At 44.8% G+C, this 18,638-nt stretch overlaps 1 protein-coding gene across 4 annotated transcripts in view; it reads right to left on the reverse strand.

The window, feature by feature from the left end:
• Positions 1–202: 202 nt before the first annotated feature.
• The window catches only part of CD58 (CD58 molecule), a 67,626-nt gene continuing 49,190 nt past the window's right edge, over positions 203–18,638 (reverse strand). Inside the window, exons 4-6 of one of the 4 annotated variants that reach the window (XM_066377241.1) lie at positions 12,900–12,971; positions 7,964–8,018; positions 203–2,306 (exon numbers count right to left, since the gene is read on the reverse strand). In XM_066377241.1, the coding sequence (XP_066233338.1) occupies positions 7,972–8,018; positions 12,900–12,971 (119 nt within the window). In that variant the 3' untranslated portion in view covers positions 203–2,306; positions 7,964–7,971. Of the gene's footprint in view, positions 2,307–7,963; positions 8,019–9,637; positions 10,299–12,899; positions 12,972–16,098; positions 17,323–18,638 lie in introns of those variants that run through there. The other 3 variants (XM_066377244.1, XM_066377242.1, XM_066377245.1) reach the window with 3 other exon arrangements.

An 18,638-nucleotide genomic window follows, 5' to 3' on the forward strand; every position in this document is an offset into this window, starting at 1 on the left:
GAGAGCAGCGGGGATGTTTGCAACTGGGACTGAGGGGGCTGTGGGCATTGGGAATGGAAAGGCAGGGCAGGACCAGGACAGTGGCCCTTGAGAAAGGGGAAGCGAGATCATGGGGGAGACCATGCCAGAATATTGCAGTTGGTTTTGAAACACGCAGATTCTGAAAGGTGAGGTGTTAAGAGAGAGTGATTTTGACCAAGTGCTAAAATCAGCATGGGATGAGGAATAAGAGATAACTAGACAGGTGGTGTCGGGTGGCAGTGACTGCTGGAATGAGCATCAGAGCTGAGCGATAGGTCTGGAAACAGAGAGAAACTGGGGACAGGGAAGGGGGCTTCCCTCCCTCTAGGCTCAGCGTCCAGGGTGCAGAGTAAAACAGCTACCCTCGGTATCAGTGAGAAGAGAAATGTGTAGGTAACATTCATAGCAGAGGATGCTAGTTTTGTTCTTGACGGATAGAGTCAGAGCGGGCCCTACAAAAGCACATGGGGACAAATGTCTGGATGATGAAGGATCTTCTGGGAGTTCCGGGCTCCCTTACAGGGCCTGGAATGAAGACTTTGACAAGACTAGTGAGAGACCTGCTTTGGTAGGCAGCCCCGCCACCTGGAGGCAGGGGCTATGGAAAAGTGGGTCTTCCCAGGACTCACTCTGGCTGGTGGCTGTGGGAACCCAGATGGGGCCCCTCTGCACACACCTGCCCTGAAATGGAAAAGCATTCTTTCCTCTTCCAGGCTGAATACTCACGTGACAAGGGGGAGCGTGGGCTCTGGAGGTAAGAAGACCTTCGTCTGTGGACTCTGGGCTCTTTGGTTTATGTGATGGCTGCCCGGGGGAGACAGCCAGGGCTATCCACTTTCTTCTGTGTTTGCATGTGACCTTATGGTTTCTGAAAGTGTTCTGTCAGTGTGACAACTAGCACAATACACTAAACGCATAAGAGAAGTTAATGACACGAATCTCCCTGCCTGGCCAGGTTTACACTTGCATTTGGATGGTGGGGATTTGTTCTTTGCAAGAGAAACAGAGCCCCCCCCCCCACCTTGAGCAGAAGGGGTGTGCCTATCTCCTCCTTCACTCCACTACCCATTCTGCGTTGAATTATTTTTCCTCTAAAACAAAAGGGAACTGGCATATAGATTTCAGTAAAAACCCTCCTGAGGCATGGGACAATTTTAGTTTTGTAAGTTAACAGGAAAAAACAGCCAAAATACCCTGTACATACAAATATATACACAAACATTTGTTTATAAAAGCCAGCTTTTTGGAATATACACTGCTCATAAAAATTAGAGGATATTTCAAAATGAATATGAAGTGATAAAATATTCCTTAATTTTTGTGAGCAGTATATATTGTATTACAGGCAATAAGATGGCCAAGAAATCATGTAAAATATTAGTGACAGGTAAAAACTATTGCTTGCTTGTCACTGATATCTCTTCATTAAAGACAAATTCCATGTGATCTCACTTATATATGCACTCCAATGGACAAAGTGAAGTGATGTACAAGCTAGAAACAGAGGCACTGACACAGAGAAGCAGCCTGACAGCTGTCAGAGGGGAGGGGCTTAGGGGAGTAGATGAGCCCCAAACCATATATACATAACCCGTATACACAGACAGGAGTCCGGTGACAGCCAGGGTAAGGGAAGTGGGGGAGGTGGAGGTGAGCAAGGGGGGAGATGGGAATGGAAAGAGGCTTTGCTTGAAACGATGAATGCATCACACTGTAGACAGCTGATGTTTTCTTTTTTTTTTTTTTTTTTGTATTTTTCTGAAGCTGGAAACGGGGAGGCAGTCAGACAGACTCCCGCATGCACCCGACCGGGATCCACCCGGCACGCCCACCAGGGGGCGATGCTCTGCCCATCCAGGGCGTCACTCTGTTGCGATCAGAGCCATTCTAGCACCTGAGGCAGAGGCCATGGAGCCATCCCCAGCGCCCGGGCCATCTTTTGCTCCAATGGAGCCTCGGCTGCAGGAGGGGAAGAGAGAGACAGAGAGGAAGGAGAGGGGGAGGGGTGGAGAAGCAGACGGGCGCCTCTCCTGTGTGCCCTGGCAGGGAATCGAACCCGGGACTTTCGCACGCCAGGCCGATGCTCTACCACTGAGCCAACCGGCCAGGGCCTGATGTTTTCTTGATGTGCACACTTCATGGTTTTTCAATCCTATATCACTCCTATAAAGTCCATTTAAAAAAATATTCTTCAAAAAATTGAAAAATAAAAAATAAATTAAAAAAACCTTTTTGATGAAGTTTATTTAGCTTCAGGTCAGACTTCTATTAGCAATCAACTGCCCCTATAAGAAAAAAATGTCTTACATTAGCTGGTAAAATGCAGTCCATCTGTATTGCATACCAAGAGTTGTAATTACCCTCCTATTAGAATGTGAGTTGCCCTTTTGTAATAGATCCATCAACAGCAAGGGCACTAGGAAACAGAGATGGAGGGAGACTGGTCTTGAGGTAGTATGGTGGCTGGAGTTCTACCAGAAGAGCCATCTTCAGTGCACAGCACTAATTAACAATCATCCTGTTTCCTCAAACCGACTCAGTCATGGAATGTAACTGAAATTTCTGACTAACAGAGTTGAGATGCTGACCCATATATAAACTGTCACACCTTCCAACATGTTTTGCCTCTTTTGCCCCGTGACTCTCCTGGGGATGGCTTCCTTCCCACCTCCACTTCCCTTTAGTCATCCTGTGGCAATGACACACCCATCTTGGGTCAGCTCTGGGGAAGTTGGCTAAAACAGCTCTGCAGCCGTCCTGAACAAGCCCCTACACAGATTCCAGTTCTTGGCTTAGTGTCCCCTCCATCGTCTGGATTTCCATAGACCACAGCAGATCAGACCAGAGCAGACCAACCCATACCAGACTGGACTTCCCAAAATATCTGTACTCTATAACAAGCCTTCATAAAAGAAAGACCGCTGTGCTCACAGGGATCAGATAAAGGAAAATGAGCTGGAGCTTTCCTCCTCAAGAACCTCACAGAACATGAAAGTGGGTCTGTGAATTTGTGAGGGTGATGGAATAAGCCGCCCTTCTCAAACCAGTTCTGGCCAGCATAGGGCTCCTGAGAGCAGCACTGCTGCGGGCTTTGCACCTGCTCTGCCCCACCTCCCCACCCCCACCCTGTCCCCCAGGGTTTCCCATCACCCCACAGCCAAAGGGTCAGGCTGGCACCTCCAGCTCGCCTGCAGGCTGGAACTCCACCTGCTAATCCGTCCTTCCAGAGAAATGGTGGACTCTGCTGCTTTTTAAATTTGGTTGACTTTGTGATGTTTTCCAGACATTTACCAGAAATGAAGACTACCAGAAACTGCCTAGCAGGGACTGTCCAGGTGAGACATGCACTATAATGTCCATTTTCCCTCAGATATCTGATCTCTACTTGGCTGTCCTCAGGTATTTCTTTTTTTTTTTTTCTTTTACAGAGACAGAGAGAGGAATAGACAGGAATGGAGAGAGATGAGAAGCATCAATCATCAGTTTTTCGTTGCAACACCTTAGTTGTTCATTGATTGCTTTCTCATATGTGCCTTGATCGCGGGCCTTCAGCAGACCAAGTAACCCCTTGCTCGAGCCAGCGACCTTGGGTCCAAGCTGGTGAGCTTTTTGCTCAAACCAGTTGAGCCCGTGCTCAGGCTGGCGACCTCGGGGTCTCGAACCTGGGTCCTCCGCATCCCGGTCCAACGCTCTATCCACTGCGCCACCGTCTGGTCAGGCTGTCCTCAGGTATTTCTAATTGGGTTTAGATCTTCCTGACATTTCCCCAAGGAGATGTGAAAAAGTTTGCATTAATTCCTGATTATACTTGCCCCTCCCCAACTCTTCCCCTAATTCCTGCCTCTGCATCATACATATAACTCTAATAAACTGAGTTTAGGGAACTCCCCCTGAGGTCATGGTAGGCTCTAAATTTAAAAATTATTATCAAATAGGCAAGAAGCAGATAAAGTGCAAAATTTGAATAGTAGCCTGACCAGTGGTAGTACAGTGGATAGAGTGTCGACCTGGGACACTGAAGTCCTCGGTTTGAAACCCTGAGGTCCACAGCTTGAGTGCAGGCTCCCCTGCTTGAGTGCGGGATCACCAGCTCGAGCCCAGAGGTTGCTAGCTTGAAGCCCAAGGTCACTGGATTGAGCAAGGGGTCACTGTCTCTGCTTGAGCCCCTCCCCCTTCAACCCCAGTCAAGGCATGTATGAGAAGCAGTCAATGAAAAACTAAAGTGAAGCAACTACCAGTTGATGCTTCTTATCTCTCTCCTCCCTTCCTCTCCCATCCTTTCTCTCAAAAAAAGAAAAAAAAAAATTGAATAGTAAATGAAACAAAAATAGACTAAAAAAAGTAAGGCCCTCTCCCACACCCAGCCTCAGCTACTCAGGTCTCTCCCCAGGATGTCACCCTAGGGTGTCAGTTTTACCTTCATGGACTCACAATCCCAAAGCAGTGTTTCTCACGTAAAACTTTTCTGCTCAAGAAGTTACAGTGGCTCCCTGTTCCCATAAGAGTCCATTTCAGTGCCCCTGACTTCCAAGGATTTCCCTGCACACATTCTGACCCTGCTGCTTCTCCAACTTGGTGCTGGGCACTCACTGTCTCCATCAATCACCAGTTCGGTTCTCCTCCCCCACCTGCCGCGCCCTGCCCCACCCCGCCCTGTCCGCTGCTCCTCCGGCTGGCCCACCCATCCACCCGGTTCTTGCTTTGAAGAGCTAGCTCACATCCTGCTCCCAGCAGTCTTCAAGATCATTCTGGCGCCCTCACCTCTCCTTGCTGGTCACCCAGCCCATCCAAGTCACACACCCTAGCCCCTCACTATCTACTTGTGGCCTAAGTTCTTGTTTCTTGGGCACTCATCCATTCTCCTTAGCGTGACCAGAAGCTTCCTGAGGCTATGAGTCCTCATATGTGCTTTCTCAGAGTCCCACAAAGTCTAGTCTCCCTGGGTGCACTGACCGCAAGCCATCAGCTAATGCAGTGCCTGCTGTTGGGCAATCTCCATAAATGTTTGTGGAATAAAGAAAGGAGCACATAAAGGAATAAGTTCTGGAATACTCCATTGCCTTTCCCAGTGGCCCTGGACGTCAGCCGCCCCATGAATGAACGATCTTCACTGCCATTGCTCATGTTGGCCACACTCAGCAGAGGCCCATCTGAGCTCCCACCTTCACCGGGCACTCACCTGAGATGCCCCGCCTCAGAATATAATCCCTTTTCTCCACCTGTCCCCACCTCCCTGCTGGCACACCTGCTCTTCCTGCAACGTACTCTGGGTACCAGACACCTCCAGCCCTCCCCACGTGCCCTCCTGGCCCATTGGCCCCTCTTGGCCTTACGACCCCGTCCAGCCTGTGACTGGCTAGCTGAGCTGTCTGCTGGAATCCCTGCCCCCCGCCTCTGCCACAGCTGACTTCCGGGGCACCTGGTCACCATTCCACCCCACAGCTGGACAGAAGGGAAATCCTAGTCCACCCACTGGTACCACCTCACCCAGACCCTCCCTGCTGCAGTGACCTTTCTTCATACCCACTCCAACCACCTACACCAGGGGTAGTCAACCTTTTTATACCTACCGCCCACTTTTGTATCTCTGTTAGTAGTAAAAATTTTAACCGCCCACCAGTTCCACAGCAATGGTGATTTATAAAATAGGGAAGTAACTTTACTTTATAAAATTTATAAAGCAGAGTTACAGCTAGTTAAAGTAAGTACTAATAATTGCTTACCAAGTACTTTATGTCGGATTTTTGCTGTTTGGCAGAATAAATCTTTAGAAAACTTACTATAGTTAAATCTATCTTTTTATTTATACTTGGGTTGCTCCGCTACTGCCCACCATGAAAGCTGGAACGCCCACTAGTGGGCGGTAGGGACCAGGTTGACTACCACTGACCTACACAAAGGCTTTCCTGACAGCCAGCAGCTCACCCAACAAAGGGCTTGACCAGCTGCCTGCCATCTCTGCCTCTCCGCTGCTCCACACGGGCCCTCACTGGGGAGCTAACAGGGAACCGCCTGGCTCTCCTGGACGGCTCCCCTCTGGCTCCTACACCTCTCCCCACTACCCAGGATGTCCCACTGCTTTTTCCTGGTGGTCTCAGGTGCTCAGTGCATCACTTACTGTCCCCAACTTGCAACCCCAGCCCCAGCCCCCGGCCCTGCCCCCGCCCCCGGCCCTGCCCCTTTCACTGTCCCCTGCCCCAGCCTCTGGCCCTGCCCCAGCCCCTGCCCCTTCCCCTGGCCCTGGCCCTGCCCCTGCCCCCGCCCCCACCCCCGCCCCTGCCCCTGTCACTGTCCCCTACCCCAGCCTCTGGCCCTGCCCCAGCCCCTGCCCCTGCCCCTGGCCCTGGCCCTGCCCCTGGCCCTGGCCCAGGCCCTGCCCCTGCCCCTGTCCCTGTCCCTGCCCCTGCCCCTGTCCCAGCCCCTGGCCCTACCCCAGCCTCTGTCCCTGGCCCTGTCCCTGGCCCTGTCCCTGGCCCAGGCCCTGCCCCTGTCCCTGTCCCTGCCCCTGGCCCTGCCCCAGGCCCTGCCCCTGTCCCTGTCCCTGTCCCTGCCCCAGCCCCTGCCCCTGCCCCAGCCCCTGGCCCTACCCCAGCCTCTGTCCCTGTCCCTGTCCCTGTCCCTGTCCCAGCCCCTGCCCCTGCCCCAGCCCCTGGCCCTAGAGCCACTTTTCCAATTATGTGCCAAACATCACTACTCAAGTAATGTGCCCGCCCTACAACTCAACCTCAAAGCACAAACTCATCATTTTTCCTCCCAAAGAAGAGCCCTATCTGACTCCTCTGCTATGACTGGTAGTGCCACTATCTTCTGGACACCAACAGTCAGAATTCCTGTCACTTTTGGCTTCTTTCTTGAAAAACACTAATAATCATAATGACTAACATTTATTGAGCAAAATTATGAGCTAGTCGTTTTCTAAGCATTTTGTTAACTTGTCTCTACATGTTATTTCTATGCAAGCATTACATACACTGTCATTGTGATTTCTGCACAGCCACTATGCCCATTTTGCACAGAAAACAACTGAGGCACACAGTGTAAGTGACTAGTCCAAGGTCTGGGAGAGAACCCGCAAACCTCGCCTTCCATACCCGTTTCTGTCATGGCCCAATTAAGGCCCTCTCTGCTTGGCCACATTATCCCACTTATCCACTCACCAGCGTCTCCGTTTCCAGACACCTGTCTGTTAATTCACCCTATGTTTTGCTAGCAGAACAATCTTTCTACAGCAAAGCTCTGCTCAAACACCCTCAGCGGTACCTTTGAAGAAAATACCCAGACCTCCTGGTAACTCTCAGGGTCTTGGTCTGGCCCAACCTGCCAGTCCAGCCCCATCTTTCTGCAGCCCCCTGACATTTGCCACCCCAAAGAGAATGACTTGCCTCTTCCTATCCTGTCCTCTACAGCCGTGGGCCCTGCCTCCTCCCACCAGTGGGACTTGTCATGAGGAGCCTCTGGAGCCTCCGCATGGAAATTCACTAATGACACTGCCTTGCTATTCATGCCTATGTCCTATCCTTTGCTCGTGACACAGGCCCAGCTCTGACACTGGCTCCTGAAGTGAACCCAATCCCAGGCCCAGCTTTCCTGGACAGGAGAAGGAGGGCCACCCTCTGAGTCGGAAGACCGAGACCCACCTCTCAGCTCCCCACTTGTCAACAACGGGACTGGACTCCATGGACTCTCCCACTCAGTCTCTCTAGCAAGTGGTGCTGATACCCCTGAGCGAGGCTCACTGACAGGGCTCGATGAGATGAGGTAGGGAGAGTGGCTAGCACAGGGCTAGGCACGGGGTTGGTGCTTAATGAGATGTGCTAAATTTATCTGCTGATGTCACTGATCACTGGTCACGGCACTGGCAGATACAGATAATCTGGCTTCCCAGGTGATAGGCGCTCGACATGAGGGCTATTCTGGTTCTAGTAACAAGGCAGTTACCCACCGCACAGCCTACAAGGTATTCACTTGGCTCCTCCTCTGTTTGAGTTTTCTCACACCTACAAATGAAGAAATGTTTCATTTTAATTAAAGAACTGAAAATAAACGCTGAGATCTGGAGTTGCTCATGGTCCTTTAGACTCCTGAATGTGGAAACTCTAAACCAGTGGTCCCCAACCCGTAGGCCACGGACCGCTACCGGTCTGTGGGCCATTTGGTACCGGTCCACAGAGAAAGAATAAATAACTTACATTATTTCCATTTTATTTATATTTAAGTCTGAACGATGTTTTATTTTTTAAAAATGACCAGATTCCCTCTGTTATATCCGTCTAAGACTCAGTCTTGATGCTTGTCTCGGTCATGTGATACATTTATCCATCCCACCCTAAAGGCCGGTCCATGAAAATATTTTCTGACATTAAACCAGTCCGTGGCCCAAAAAAGGTTGGGGACCACTGCTCTAAGCCAGAGCCCAGTTCATGCTAACACCCCTCATTCTCCTAAATGCTTTCACGAACTGGCTACAGACTTGGCCCAAAGAGTTGTTCAAAAATTAGTCATCTCTTGCTGTATTGGCCAAGAGTTTGTTTAAAGGCTTTTAATCACTGTAAAAAAAAAAAAAAATAGAAGACTGGATAAAGATGGGGCACATATACACCATGGTATACTATTCAACTAGAAGAAATGATTACATCGGATCACTTACAGCAGAATGGTGGAATCTTGATAACATTATGCAGAGTGAAATAACTGAATCAGAAAAAAACAAGAACTGCAGGATTCCACACATTGGTGGGACATAAAAGCGAGACTAAGAGACATGGACAAGAGTGTGGTGGTTACGGGGGGTGGGGAGAGGGAAGGAGGGAGAGGAGGAGGGGGAGGGGTACAAAGAAAACTGGATAGAGAGTGATGGAGGACGATCTCTCTTTGGGTGATGGGTATGCAACAGAACTAAATGACAAGATAACCTGGAAATGTTTTCTTTGAATATATATACCCTGATTTATTGATGTCACCCCACTAAAATAAAAATTTATTTATAAAAAAAAAATTAGTCATCAGATGACAGAAAAACAAAAACTGTTGACAAAATGATAACTTCTACAGCAGCTTGGGCATAAGGCAAAACTAGAATGGTCTAGACCAGGGGTCTCAAACTCGCGGCCCGCGGGCTGCATGCGGCCCGCCGAACAATTTTGTGCGGCCCGCAGACTAATCCACAAAGTTCAAAATATTTTGGATAAAATTAAGTAAGCCTAGGGGCCTACTTGTATTTTTCATTTCTCTAGCATCCTAGCTAGATATTAGCTTAGTTAACAGCAGTTGTGATGCGAACTACAGTTTCTGGTCGTTTTGTGACACTGAGTAAACTGCATGTACGATTGTGCTTGTTGTACTGATTTTTTTTTGTTTTCAACTGCAGTGAGAAAAGTGTTGCGTAACAGTTGCCTTTTGTAGACCTAGTGCAGCCTGCCGAATGGCTGTGATCTTGCTCTGCGGCCAACATGCTGAGTTGAGTTTGAGACCCCTGGTCTAGACTAATGCTGGCCAATAAAGTATAATGTGAGTCACACAAGCATTTAAAAAAATTTACTAGGTACATAGCAGAGTAAAAGAAAAACTGGTGAAATAAATTTTCATGATATATTTTATTTATTAACCTACCTAACATATACTTTTATTTCAACATGTAAACAGCATAATTATTAACGACATATTTCACAATCCCTTTTTAAAAAATACTAAGCCGTATTAATCCAATGTGTATTGTATATATTCACAGCACATCTTAACTTGGATGTGTACATTTCAAGGGCTCAACAGCCGCATGGGACGCGTGGCTACTGTTTCAGACAGCGCAGGCTTGGACAAGGTGGGACCACTCCCACACATGTCCTGTGGATGTATCAGTTTCCTCCCACAAAGCATCAGCCTTAGCCTTGAGCCATCCTATGGTCAAGCAGCCTCTCCTACAAGCTCAACTGAACATATAAATGTGTGTGTCAGTAACAACTAGCAGTGGAGTTCTTTGCATTCGACTCTCCCCCCTTCCGAAAGCTCTGTGCCAAACACCTCACCATTTTCCAATTGATGGCTTTAGAGTTAAGATGCTTGATGAAGTAATTTTTTTTTCTGAAGTGAGAAGCAAGGAGGCAGAGAGACAGACTCCCGCAGGCACCTGACTGGGATCCACCTGGCATGTCCACTAGGGGGTGATGCTCTGCTTATCTGGGCTGTTGCTCTGTTGCAACAGGAGTCATTTTAGCACCTGAGGCGGAGGCCATGGAGCCATCCTCAGTGCCTGGGCCAACTTTGCTCCAATGAAGCCTTGGCTGCCGGAGGGGAAGAGAGAGAAATAAAGAGAAAGGAGAGGGGGAGGGGTGGAGAAGCAGAGGGGCGCTTCTCCTGTGTGCCCTGGCTGGGAATTGAAACTGGGACTTCCACATGCAGGGCAGATGCTCTACTGCTGAGCCAACTGGCCAGGGCCTGAAGTAATTATTTTATTAGAACTATTTTTTTCCAGGTTATATGGGGCTACCAGTGCTGACCACTAAAGTAATTTCCTCTCCACTGAATGAACTTTTTTTTAAGTTAAATCAACCAGTTGCCATGGAGTTTGGGTATTCAGTGGCACCTTCCTTTGGTTCAGGTATTCTGGTGAAACAGCCATAACAGCACTGAGTGGAAAATGATTTTAGTTTCTGGGGACCAATCTGTTAAGGAGATGATTAATGCCATTATTTGGGAATTAAAAATAACTTTAAAAAAAGAACAGTTGTGATCCAAATTTTGTTCATTGGTAATGATGCCTCAAAACTTTCTTCAGCTAATTTTTATCACTTGTTTAGAGGCAAGTCAACTGACTGATAATCTATTACTTACGGGTCTTCACAGTATTTGCAATCTAAATATGGAAATCGTGTCCTCCGGAAATCATATCCTAGTGGCAAAATCTCAAAACAGTCTAGGTCAGCACTGACCAATAGAACTTCCCGCAATGATGGGATTGTTCTCTACCTAGGCCAGTAGTCAGCAAACTGCGGCTTGCGAACCACTTGCAGCTCTTTGGCCCCTTGAGTGTGGCTCTTCCACAAAATACCATGTGTGGGTGCTACCTTGATGAGGAATGTACCTACCTATATAGTTTAAGTTTAAAAATTTTGGCTCTCAAAAGAAATTTCAATCGTTGTACTGTTGATATTTGGCTCTGCTGATGAATGAGTTTGCCGACCACTGACCTAGGCTATCGAAAACGGCACCAATTCTATGTGGCTACTGAGAACCTGAAATGTGGCTAGTGCAACCGAAGAACTGAATTTTAAATTTTATTTATTTTTAATGAATTAAATTTTATATGTAAATCACTACCTGTGGCTAATACCTACTTACTGAACAGTGCGGTTCCAGGGAAATGGAAATGCAGTTTGCAAACTTGGTTTAAGACGTAAGTGTGGCGCTGGCCTGTTTGCTCAGTGGCAGAGTGTTGGCTCCGTGTGTACGTGGATGTCCTGGTTCGATTCCCAGTTAGGGCACACAGGAGAAGTGACCATCTGCTTCTCCACCTCTCCCCCTCTCGCTTCTCTCTCTCTCTCCCTCTCTTCCCCACCCCTCCTGCAGCCTTGGCTCAACTGGAGTAAGTTGGCCCTGGGCACTGAGGATGGCTCCATGGCTTCTCCCTCAGGTACTAAGAGAGCCCAGTTTCTGAGTAACACCCCAGATGGGCAGAGCACCACCTCCTAGTGGCCTTGCCAGGTGGATCCCAGTTGGGCACATGCGGGAGTGTCTCTCTGCCTACCCTCCTCTCACTGAATAAAAAAAAAAAAAAGATATATGAAATGACATGGACTCTAACTGCCATTGCCCTGCAGAAATCTTACTCTTTAGCATTCCCTGGGGGAGTGACAAATTAGTCTTGCAAATATCCTTTCTGTGAAGGCTAATATGGAAACTAATAGGGTTTCAAGAACATCTGTTCACATCTGGTCAATATCCTTTGGGACTTTGCTTGTCAGGTCACCAGTTCTCCAGGGCATATGGTTTGCTTTCTAGGTTGCCCCAAGCTCTCTGGGGGACTAGGGAAGACTCAGGAAGGTAACACAAGCAATATCAGCTAATTGCTACCTGCTCTAAGTCACTCAATTCAACAAAAGCTTTTTCCTACCTAAGACGTCCTCCTAGGCTATAAGACATGGGCATTATAGCCGTAGCAGCCAAGAGTAAGGGGTCTTTTGCAAAATCTGGCTTGGAGACCAGAAGTATAACTATCTGTTGAAGTGCACCACAGACAGAAGGAAGCTGTAGATTAGCTCCCAGGAATATCAGGCTGTGCCCCTGCTTATAAAGCTGGCCATGGCCCGAGGACTCATCCCACCTTAAAATAATACTGAATCTTTGGAGGAATCTGCCACACTCAGCAACCCAGACAACTAAAACTCAAAAGTTTCTGTTTCTTTCAAAATGCCTAAAATTTCAAATATTGTTGTCACCTTCAAAGTATTCACTTTCTAACCTTTAAAAACTCAATACAGCCTGACCAGGCGGTGGTGCAATGGATAGAGCATCAGACTGGAATGTGGAGGACCCAGGTTTGAGACCCCAAGGTCACCAGCTTGAGCGCGGGCTCATCTGGTTTGAGCAAAGCTCACCAGCTTGGACGCAAGGTTGCTGGCTTGAGCAAAGGGGTTATTTGGTCTGCTGTAGCCCCCCAGTCAAGGCACATATGAGAAAGTAATCAATGAACAACTAAGGTGTCGCAACAAAAAACTGATGATTGATGCTTCTCCTATCTCTTCGTTCCTGTCTGTCTGTCCCTATCTATCCCTCTCTCTGTCTCTCTCTCTCTGTCTCTGTAAAAAACAAACAAAAAAACAAATTAAAAAAAACTCAATATAAGTTTGAAAATTTTTTATATTTTTTAAGAAAAGCATACATACCTAAATACAGCAGCACACAGAATATTAAAACTACTGGGATAGCAACAAGTCCATATCTATCCCTTGATTCATCTGTAAAAAAAAAAAATAATACAATTAGCCATTGACCAAAATAGAAATACCATCACTCCTCCTCATTTGCAGCTTTTCTGTTTGCAAGTTATCTACCTGTTAGACTTTATTTGTATTCCCCAGAGCAATGTTCGGAGCACTTGCACAGTCTTCACGGACATGTGCAGCAGAATGGTGAGAAATTTGAGTTGCCTGATGCACATGTCCCAGTGGAGTCTGAGCAAGGCAACACTCTGCCCCATGTCAGCTCTCACACTAAAAGGAAGTGTTCTATTAATGGTTTCTTTAGTGCCACGTTTTCCACATTTTTTGATGTCTTTCTGTTGGTGATCTCACTGTTTAAAATGGCCCCCAAGCATAGTACTGGAATGCTGTCCAGTATCCCTAAGCACAAGAAGGCTGTGATGTGCCTTACAAAGAAAATACGTATGCTACATAAGCTTCACTTAGGATATAAGTGATAGTGCTGTTGGCGGGTTAGTTCGATGTTAACGAATCAACAATATGGATTAAATACAATGTCTTTAAAATAAAACAAGGTTGGGCCCTAGCTGAGCGGCCCCGTGGAGAAAGCACTGACCTCTGGTCAGGGCACATATGAGAAGCAATAAATGAGACTATAACTAAAGGGAACAACTAGGTGAAACGAGTTGACACTTCTCTCTCTCCCCCCATTCTTTCAAATCAATAAAATAAAAATAAAAAATCAATAAAACAAGGCTATGTATCAATATTTTGCCAAAAACATTGTGACCAGAGGCCAGCAGGAACCTAACCAAGTATTTCTCCTGGGAGCAATGGTTCAGTATTAACTAATTCTGTGTACAAAGTGACTTTATAGAACATTACCATGAATAGAGAGAACTGACTGTATTTCCTTTGCGAAGGAAACTATCAACAAAACAAATGGAGGAAGATAATCGCCAACAATAAATTTGTATTATTCAACACACACACATAAACAAACAAAACAAACAAATTTTAAAAATCAAATTAAAAATCTATCGATTGCTTTGGGTAGTATAGAGATTTTAATGATGTTAATTCTTCCTATCTATGAACACACCACATGCTTTCATTTATAATTTCTTTCTTCAGCTATGATTTTCTTGTAAAAGTACAGGTCTTTTACCTCCTTGGTTAAATTTATTTCTAGGTATTTTTTTTAATGCAATTGCAAATGGGATATTTTCTTAGTTTCTCGCTCTGATACTTCATTATTGGTGTATAAAAATGCAACCACGTCTGACTGGTGGTGGCACAGTGGATAAGAGTGTCAACTCAGAACACTGAGGTTCCAAGGTCGCCAGCTTGAGCATGGGTTCGTGGGCCTGAGCATGGGATTGCCAGCCTGAGCAAGGGGTCACTGGCTCAGCTTGGGCCACCCCACTCCCATCAAGGCATGTATGAGAAGCAATCAGTGAACAACTAAAGTGAAGCAACTATGAGTTGATACTTCTCACCAATTTCCCTCTCAAAAGTTAATTTAAAAAAATCAAAACTACCAAAATATTTTTTAATGCAACTAATTTCTGAATATCAATTTTGTACCCTACTATTTTACTGAATTCATTTATCAGTTTTAGCAGGTTTTTTTTTTTGTTTTTAGTTTGTTTTATTTTGTTTTTTTGTGGAATCTTTAGGGTTCTCTACATACAGTATCATGTCATCTGAAAATAATGAGTTTTACTTCTTCTTTTCCAATTTGGAAATTTCTTCCTACCTGATTGCTGTGGGTAGGACTTTCAGTACTATGTTGAATATGGGTGGTGAAAGCAGACATCCCTGTCATGTTCCTGATCTTGAGGGAAATGCTTTTAGTTATTCCCTGTTTAGTACAGGTATAATGTTGGTTGTGGGTTTGCCAAATATGGCCTTTATTATGTTAAGGTATATTTCCTCAATTCTCACTTTGCTGAGTTTTTATCATAAATGGGTACTGGATTTTATCAAATGCTTTTCCTGCATCTGTAGATATATATCATCATATATATGATTTTTCTCCTTTTGTTTATGTGATGTATCACTTTAGCTTATTTGCAGATATTGTACTAACCTTGCATCCCAGGGATAAATCTCACTTGATCATGGTGTATGATCTTTTTAATGTATTGCTGGATTTGGTTTGCTAATATTCTGTTGAAAATTTTTGCACTTACATTTATAAGGGATATTGGCCTATAATTTTCTCTTTGTAGTGTCTTTATCTGGTTTTTGAATCAGAATAATGCTGGCCTCATAAAATGAGCTTGGAAGTCTTCCCTTCTTTTAAGTGTTGTGAATAGTTTGAGAAGGACAGATGTTAGTTCTTCTTTGAATGTTTGGTAAAATTTACCTGTGGAGCCATCTGGTCCAGGGTTTTTTTTGCTGGGAGCTTTTTGATTGCTGCTTCAAGTTTATTAGTTAAACCAGTCTGTTTAGATTTTCTGATTCTTTTTGATTCAGTTTTGAAAGATTGTATGTTTCTAGAAATTTATGCATTTCTTCCAGATTGTCCAATTTGTTGGCATATAGTTGTTCATAATATTTTCTTATGACCCTTTGTATTTCTGTGATATCAACTGTTACTGCTTTCATTTCTGATTTTATTTCAGTCCTCTCTTTTTCTTAATGAGCCTAGTTAAAGGTTTATCAATCTTCTTTACCTTTTCAAAGAACCATCTCTTGCTTTCATTGAGATTTTTGTATTGTTCTTAAGCTTCTATTTCATTTATCTCCTCTCTGATCTTAATCATTTCCTTCTTACTTACTTTGGGCTTTGTTCTTTTTCTAGTCCATTTAGGTGTAAGATTAGATTGTTTATGTGAGATTTTTGTTTCCTGAGGTAGGCCTGTAATGCTATAAATTTCTCTCTAGAACTGCTTTTGCTGTGTCCCATGTATTTTGAATTGATGTTCTCACTTCCATCTGTTTCAAAGTATCTTTTGATTTCTTTCTTGGTCTCATTGTTAACCCAATCATTGTATAGTAAGTGCTTTTCAGGAGTGAGTTAGTTTCCCCTCCCCTCCCCTCCCTTCCTCTCCCCTTCCCTCCCTTCCTCTCCCCTCCCCTTCCTTCCTCCCCTCCCTTCCATCCTTCCTTCCTTTCTTTCCCACTTTTCTTTCCTTTCTCTCTCTCTTTCTCCCTCTTTCTCTCTCTCTCTTTTTTTTTTGTCATTGATTTCTAGTTTCATAACACTGTGGTCAGAGAAGATGCTTGGTAAGATCTCAATCTTCTTTCATTTACTGTGACTTGTTTGTGTCCTAACATGTCATCTACCCTAGAAAATGTTTCATGTGTACTTGGAAAGAATGTATATTCTGCTGCTTTGGGATGAAATGCTCTGAAAATACCAATTAAATCCATCTTATCTAGTGTGTCATTAAAGGCTATTGTTTCCTTATTGATTTTTTGTCTAGAAAATCTATCCATTGATGTTAATGGAATGTTAAAATCCCATATAACTATGACCGTGTTACTGTTGATCTTTCCTTTTATATTCATCAAGATTTGCTTTATATATTTAGGTGCTTCTAAGTTGGGTAAATAAAAGTTTACAAGGGTTATATCCTCTTGTTGGATTGTTCCCTTCATCATTATGTAATATTCTTGTCTCTTAATATAGCCTTTGTCTTAAAGTCTATTTTGTCTGATATAAGTATTGCTACCTAGCTGTTCTTCATTTCTATTTGTATGAAATACCTTTTTCCATTCCTTTATTTTCATTCTGTGCATAGCTTTCATTCTGAGGTGGGTCTCTTGTAGACAGCATATATATGTCTTGTTTTCTTATCCATTCAGCTACACTATGTCTTTTGATTAGAACATTTAAGCCATTTATATTTAAAGTTATTGATAGATATGTATGTATTGTCATTTTATTCTTTATTGCCTCTTTTTTTTCCCATTCTTCTTCTTAAAGAAGGCTCTGTAACATTTGTTATAATACTGGTTTGGTGGTAACGAACTCCTTTAGCTTTTTCTTCTCTGGGAAGCTCTTTACTCCTTCAATTTTAAATGATAATCTTGCAAGTTAGAGTAGTCTTGGTTGTGGGTCCTTACTTTTCATCACTTTGACTATTTCATGCCAATCCCTTCTAGCCTGAAATGTTTCTATTGAGAAATGAGCTGACAGTATTATGGGAGCTCCTTTGTAGATAACTGTCTTTTCTCTTGCAGCCTTTAAGATTTTCTCTTTGTCTTTAACCTGTGCCATTTTAATTATGATGTGTCTTGGTGTGGGCCTCTTTGGGTCTCTGCATTTCCTGGACATGTGTCTTTCCTTCACCAGGTTAGCGAAGTCTTCAGCCATTATTTCTTCAAAGGGTTCTGGATCCCTTGCTTTCTCTCTCCTCCTTCTGGTATGGTGCCCCTATGATACAGATGTTGTTACATTACATGCGCTGTCCCAGAGGTCCCTTAGACTAGTGTTTTTCAACCATTGGTCCACTAGAAATTTCATGCCAGTCTACAAAGAGTTAACTACCCTGATGTTGTATGAAGATAATAGACCCAATGAATTTAGCCAAATTTGCTTATGCTCAGGGTGATTTCTGCCTTAGCAGTCCCCAAAATAATTCTCCTATATTCATTGCTCCCCAAGTGTAAAAAGGTTGCAAACCACTGGAGACTATCCTCATTTTTTTTTGAGAGAGAGAGAGAGAGACAGACAGACAGAGAGAGAGTCAGAGAGAGGGCCAGAGAGGGACAGGAAGGGATAGAGATGAGAAGCATTAATTCTTCATTGTGGTATCTCAGTTGTTTATTGATTGCTTTCTCATATGTGCCTTGACAGGGGTGGGGCTACAGAAGAGTGAGTGATCCCTTGTGCAAGCCAGTGACCCCGTGTTCAAACCAGATGAGCCCGCTCTCAAGCTGGCCACCTAGGGGTTTCAAACCTGGATCCTCTGCATGCATCCCAGTCCGATGCTCTATCTACTGTGCCACTGCCTGGCAGGCTAGACTATTATCATTTTTAAAATTCTTTATTCTTTCACTGCTCTGATTGGGTGTTTTCTGCTACCTTCTCTTCCAAATCACTGATTCAATCCTCTGCTTTATCAAGCCTGCTGTTGATTCCTTCTAGTGTATTCTTCATTTTAGATATTATATTCATCAGTTTTTACTTCCTCTTTATGTGGTCTCTAAGTCCTTTTTATGTTTACTATCTCTCACTGAGATATTGAGTTCTCACTGAATTCATCTGCTCTTCCCCTCAGTTCCTTGAATATCCTTATAACCATTGTTTTGAACTCTATATCTGGTAGCTTGTTGTCTACATTTCATTTAGTTGTTTTTCTGAGGAGTTTTCATGTTCTTTCATTTGGGGCATGTTTGTCTCCCCACCTTGGCTGCATTTGTTTCTGTGCATTAAGTAGATCTTCTAGACCTCCCAGTTTTGGTATGGTGCTTTATGCAGCAGGTGTCTTTTGGGGCTCAGTGGCATCAGCTAGGTGTTCCAGAAATGTTCCTTGTGTGGGATCTATGAACCTTCCTGTTGCTGTAGTGTCTCATCACTGTTCCAATTTGTCCATGGTGAGGTTGCCCCTCTAACTGACTGTGAGGATCAACCCCAACTGCAGTGTATGAGCTGCTGTGCAGGGGCTGACTCCATGAAGCAGAATTCAACTCAACAGTATCTGGTCCCTGCCTAGATCTCCCTTTGCATGTGCCACTTGTGGAATTAAT

This window comes from Saccopteryx leptura, chromosome 3 (assembly GCF_036850995.1).
Source record: "Saccopteryx leptura isolate mSacLep1 chromosome 3, mSacLep1_pri_phased_curated, whole genome shotgun sequence".
Lineage (NCBI taxonomy): Eukaryota > Metazoa > Chordata > Mammalia > Chiroptera > Emballonuridae > Saccopteryx > Saccopteryx leptura.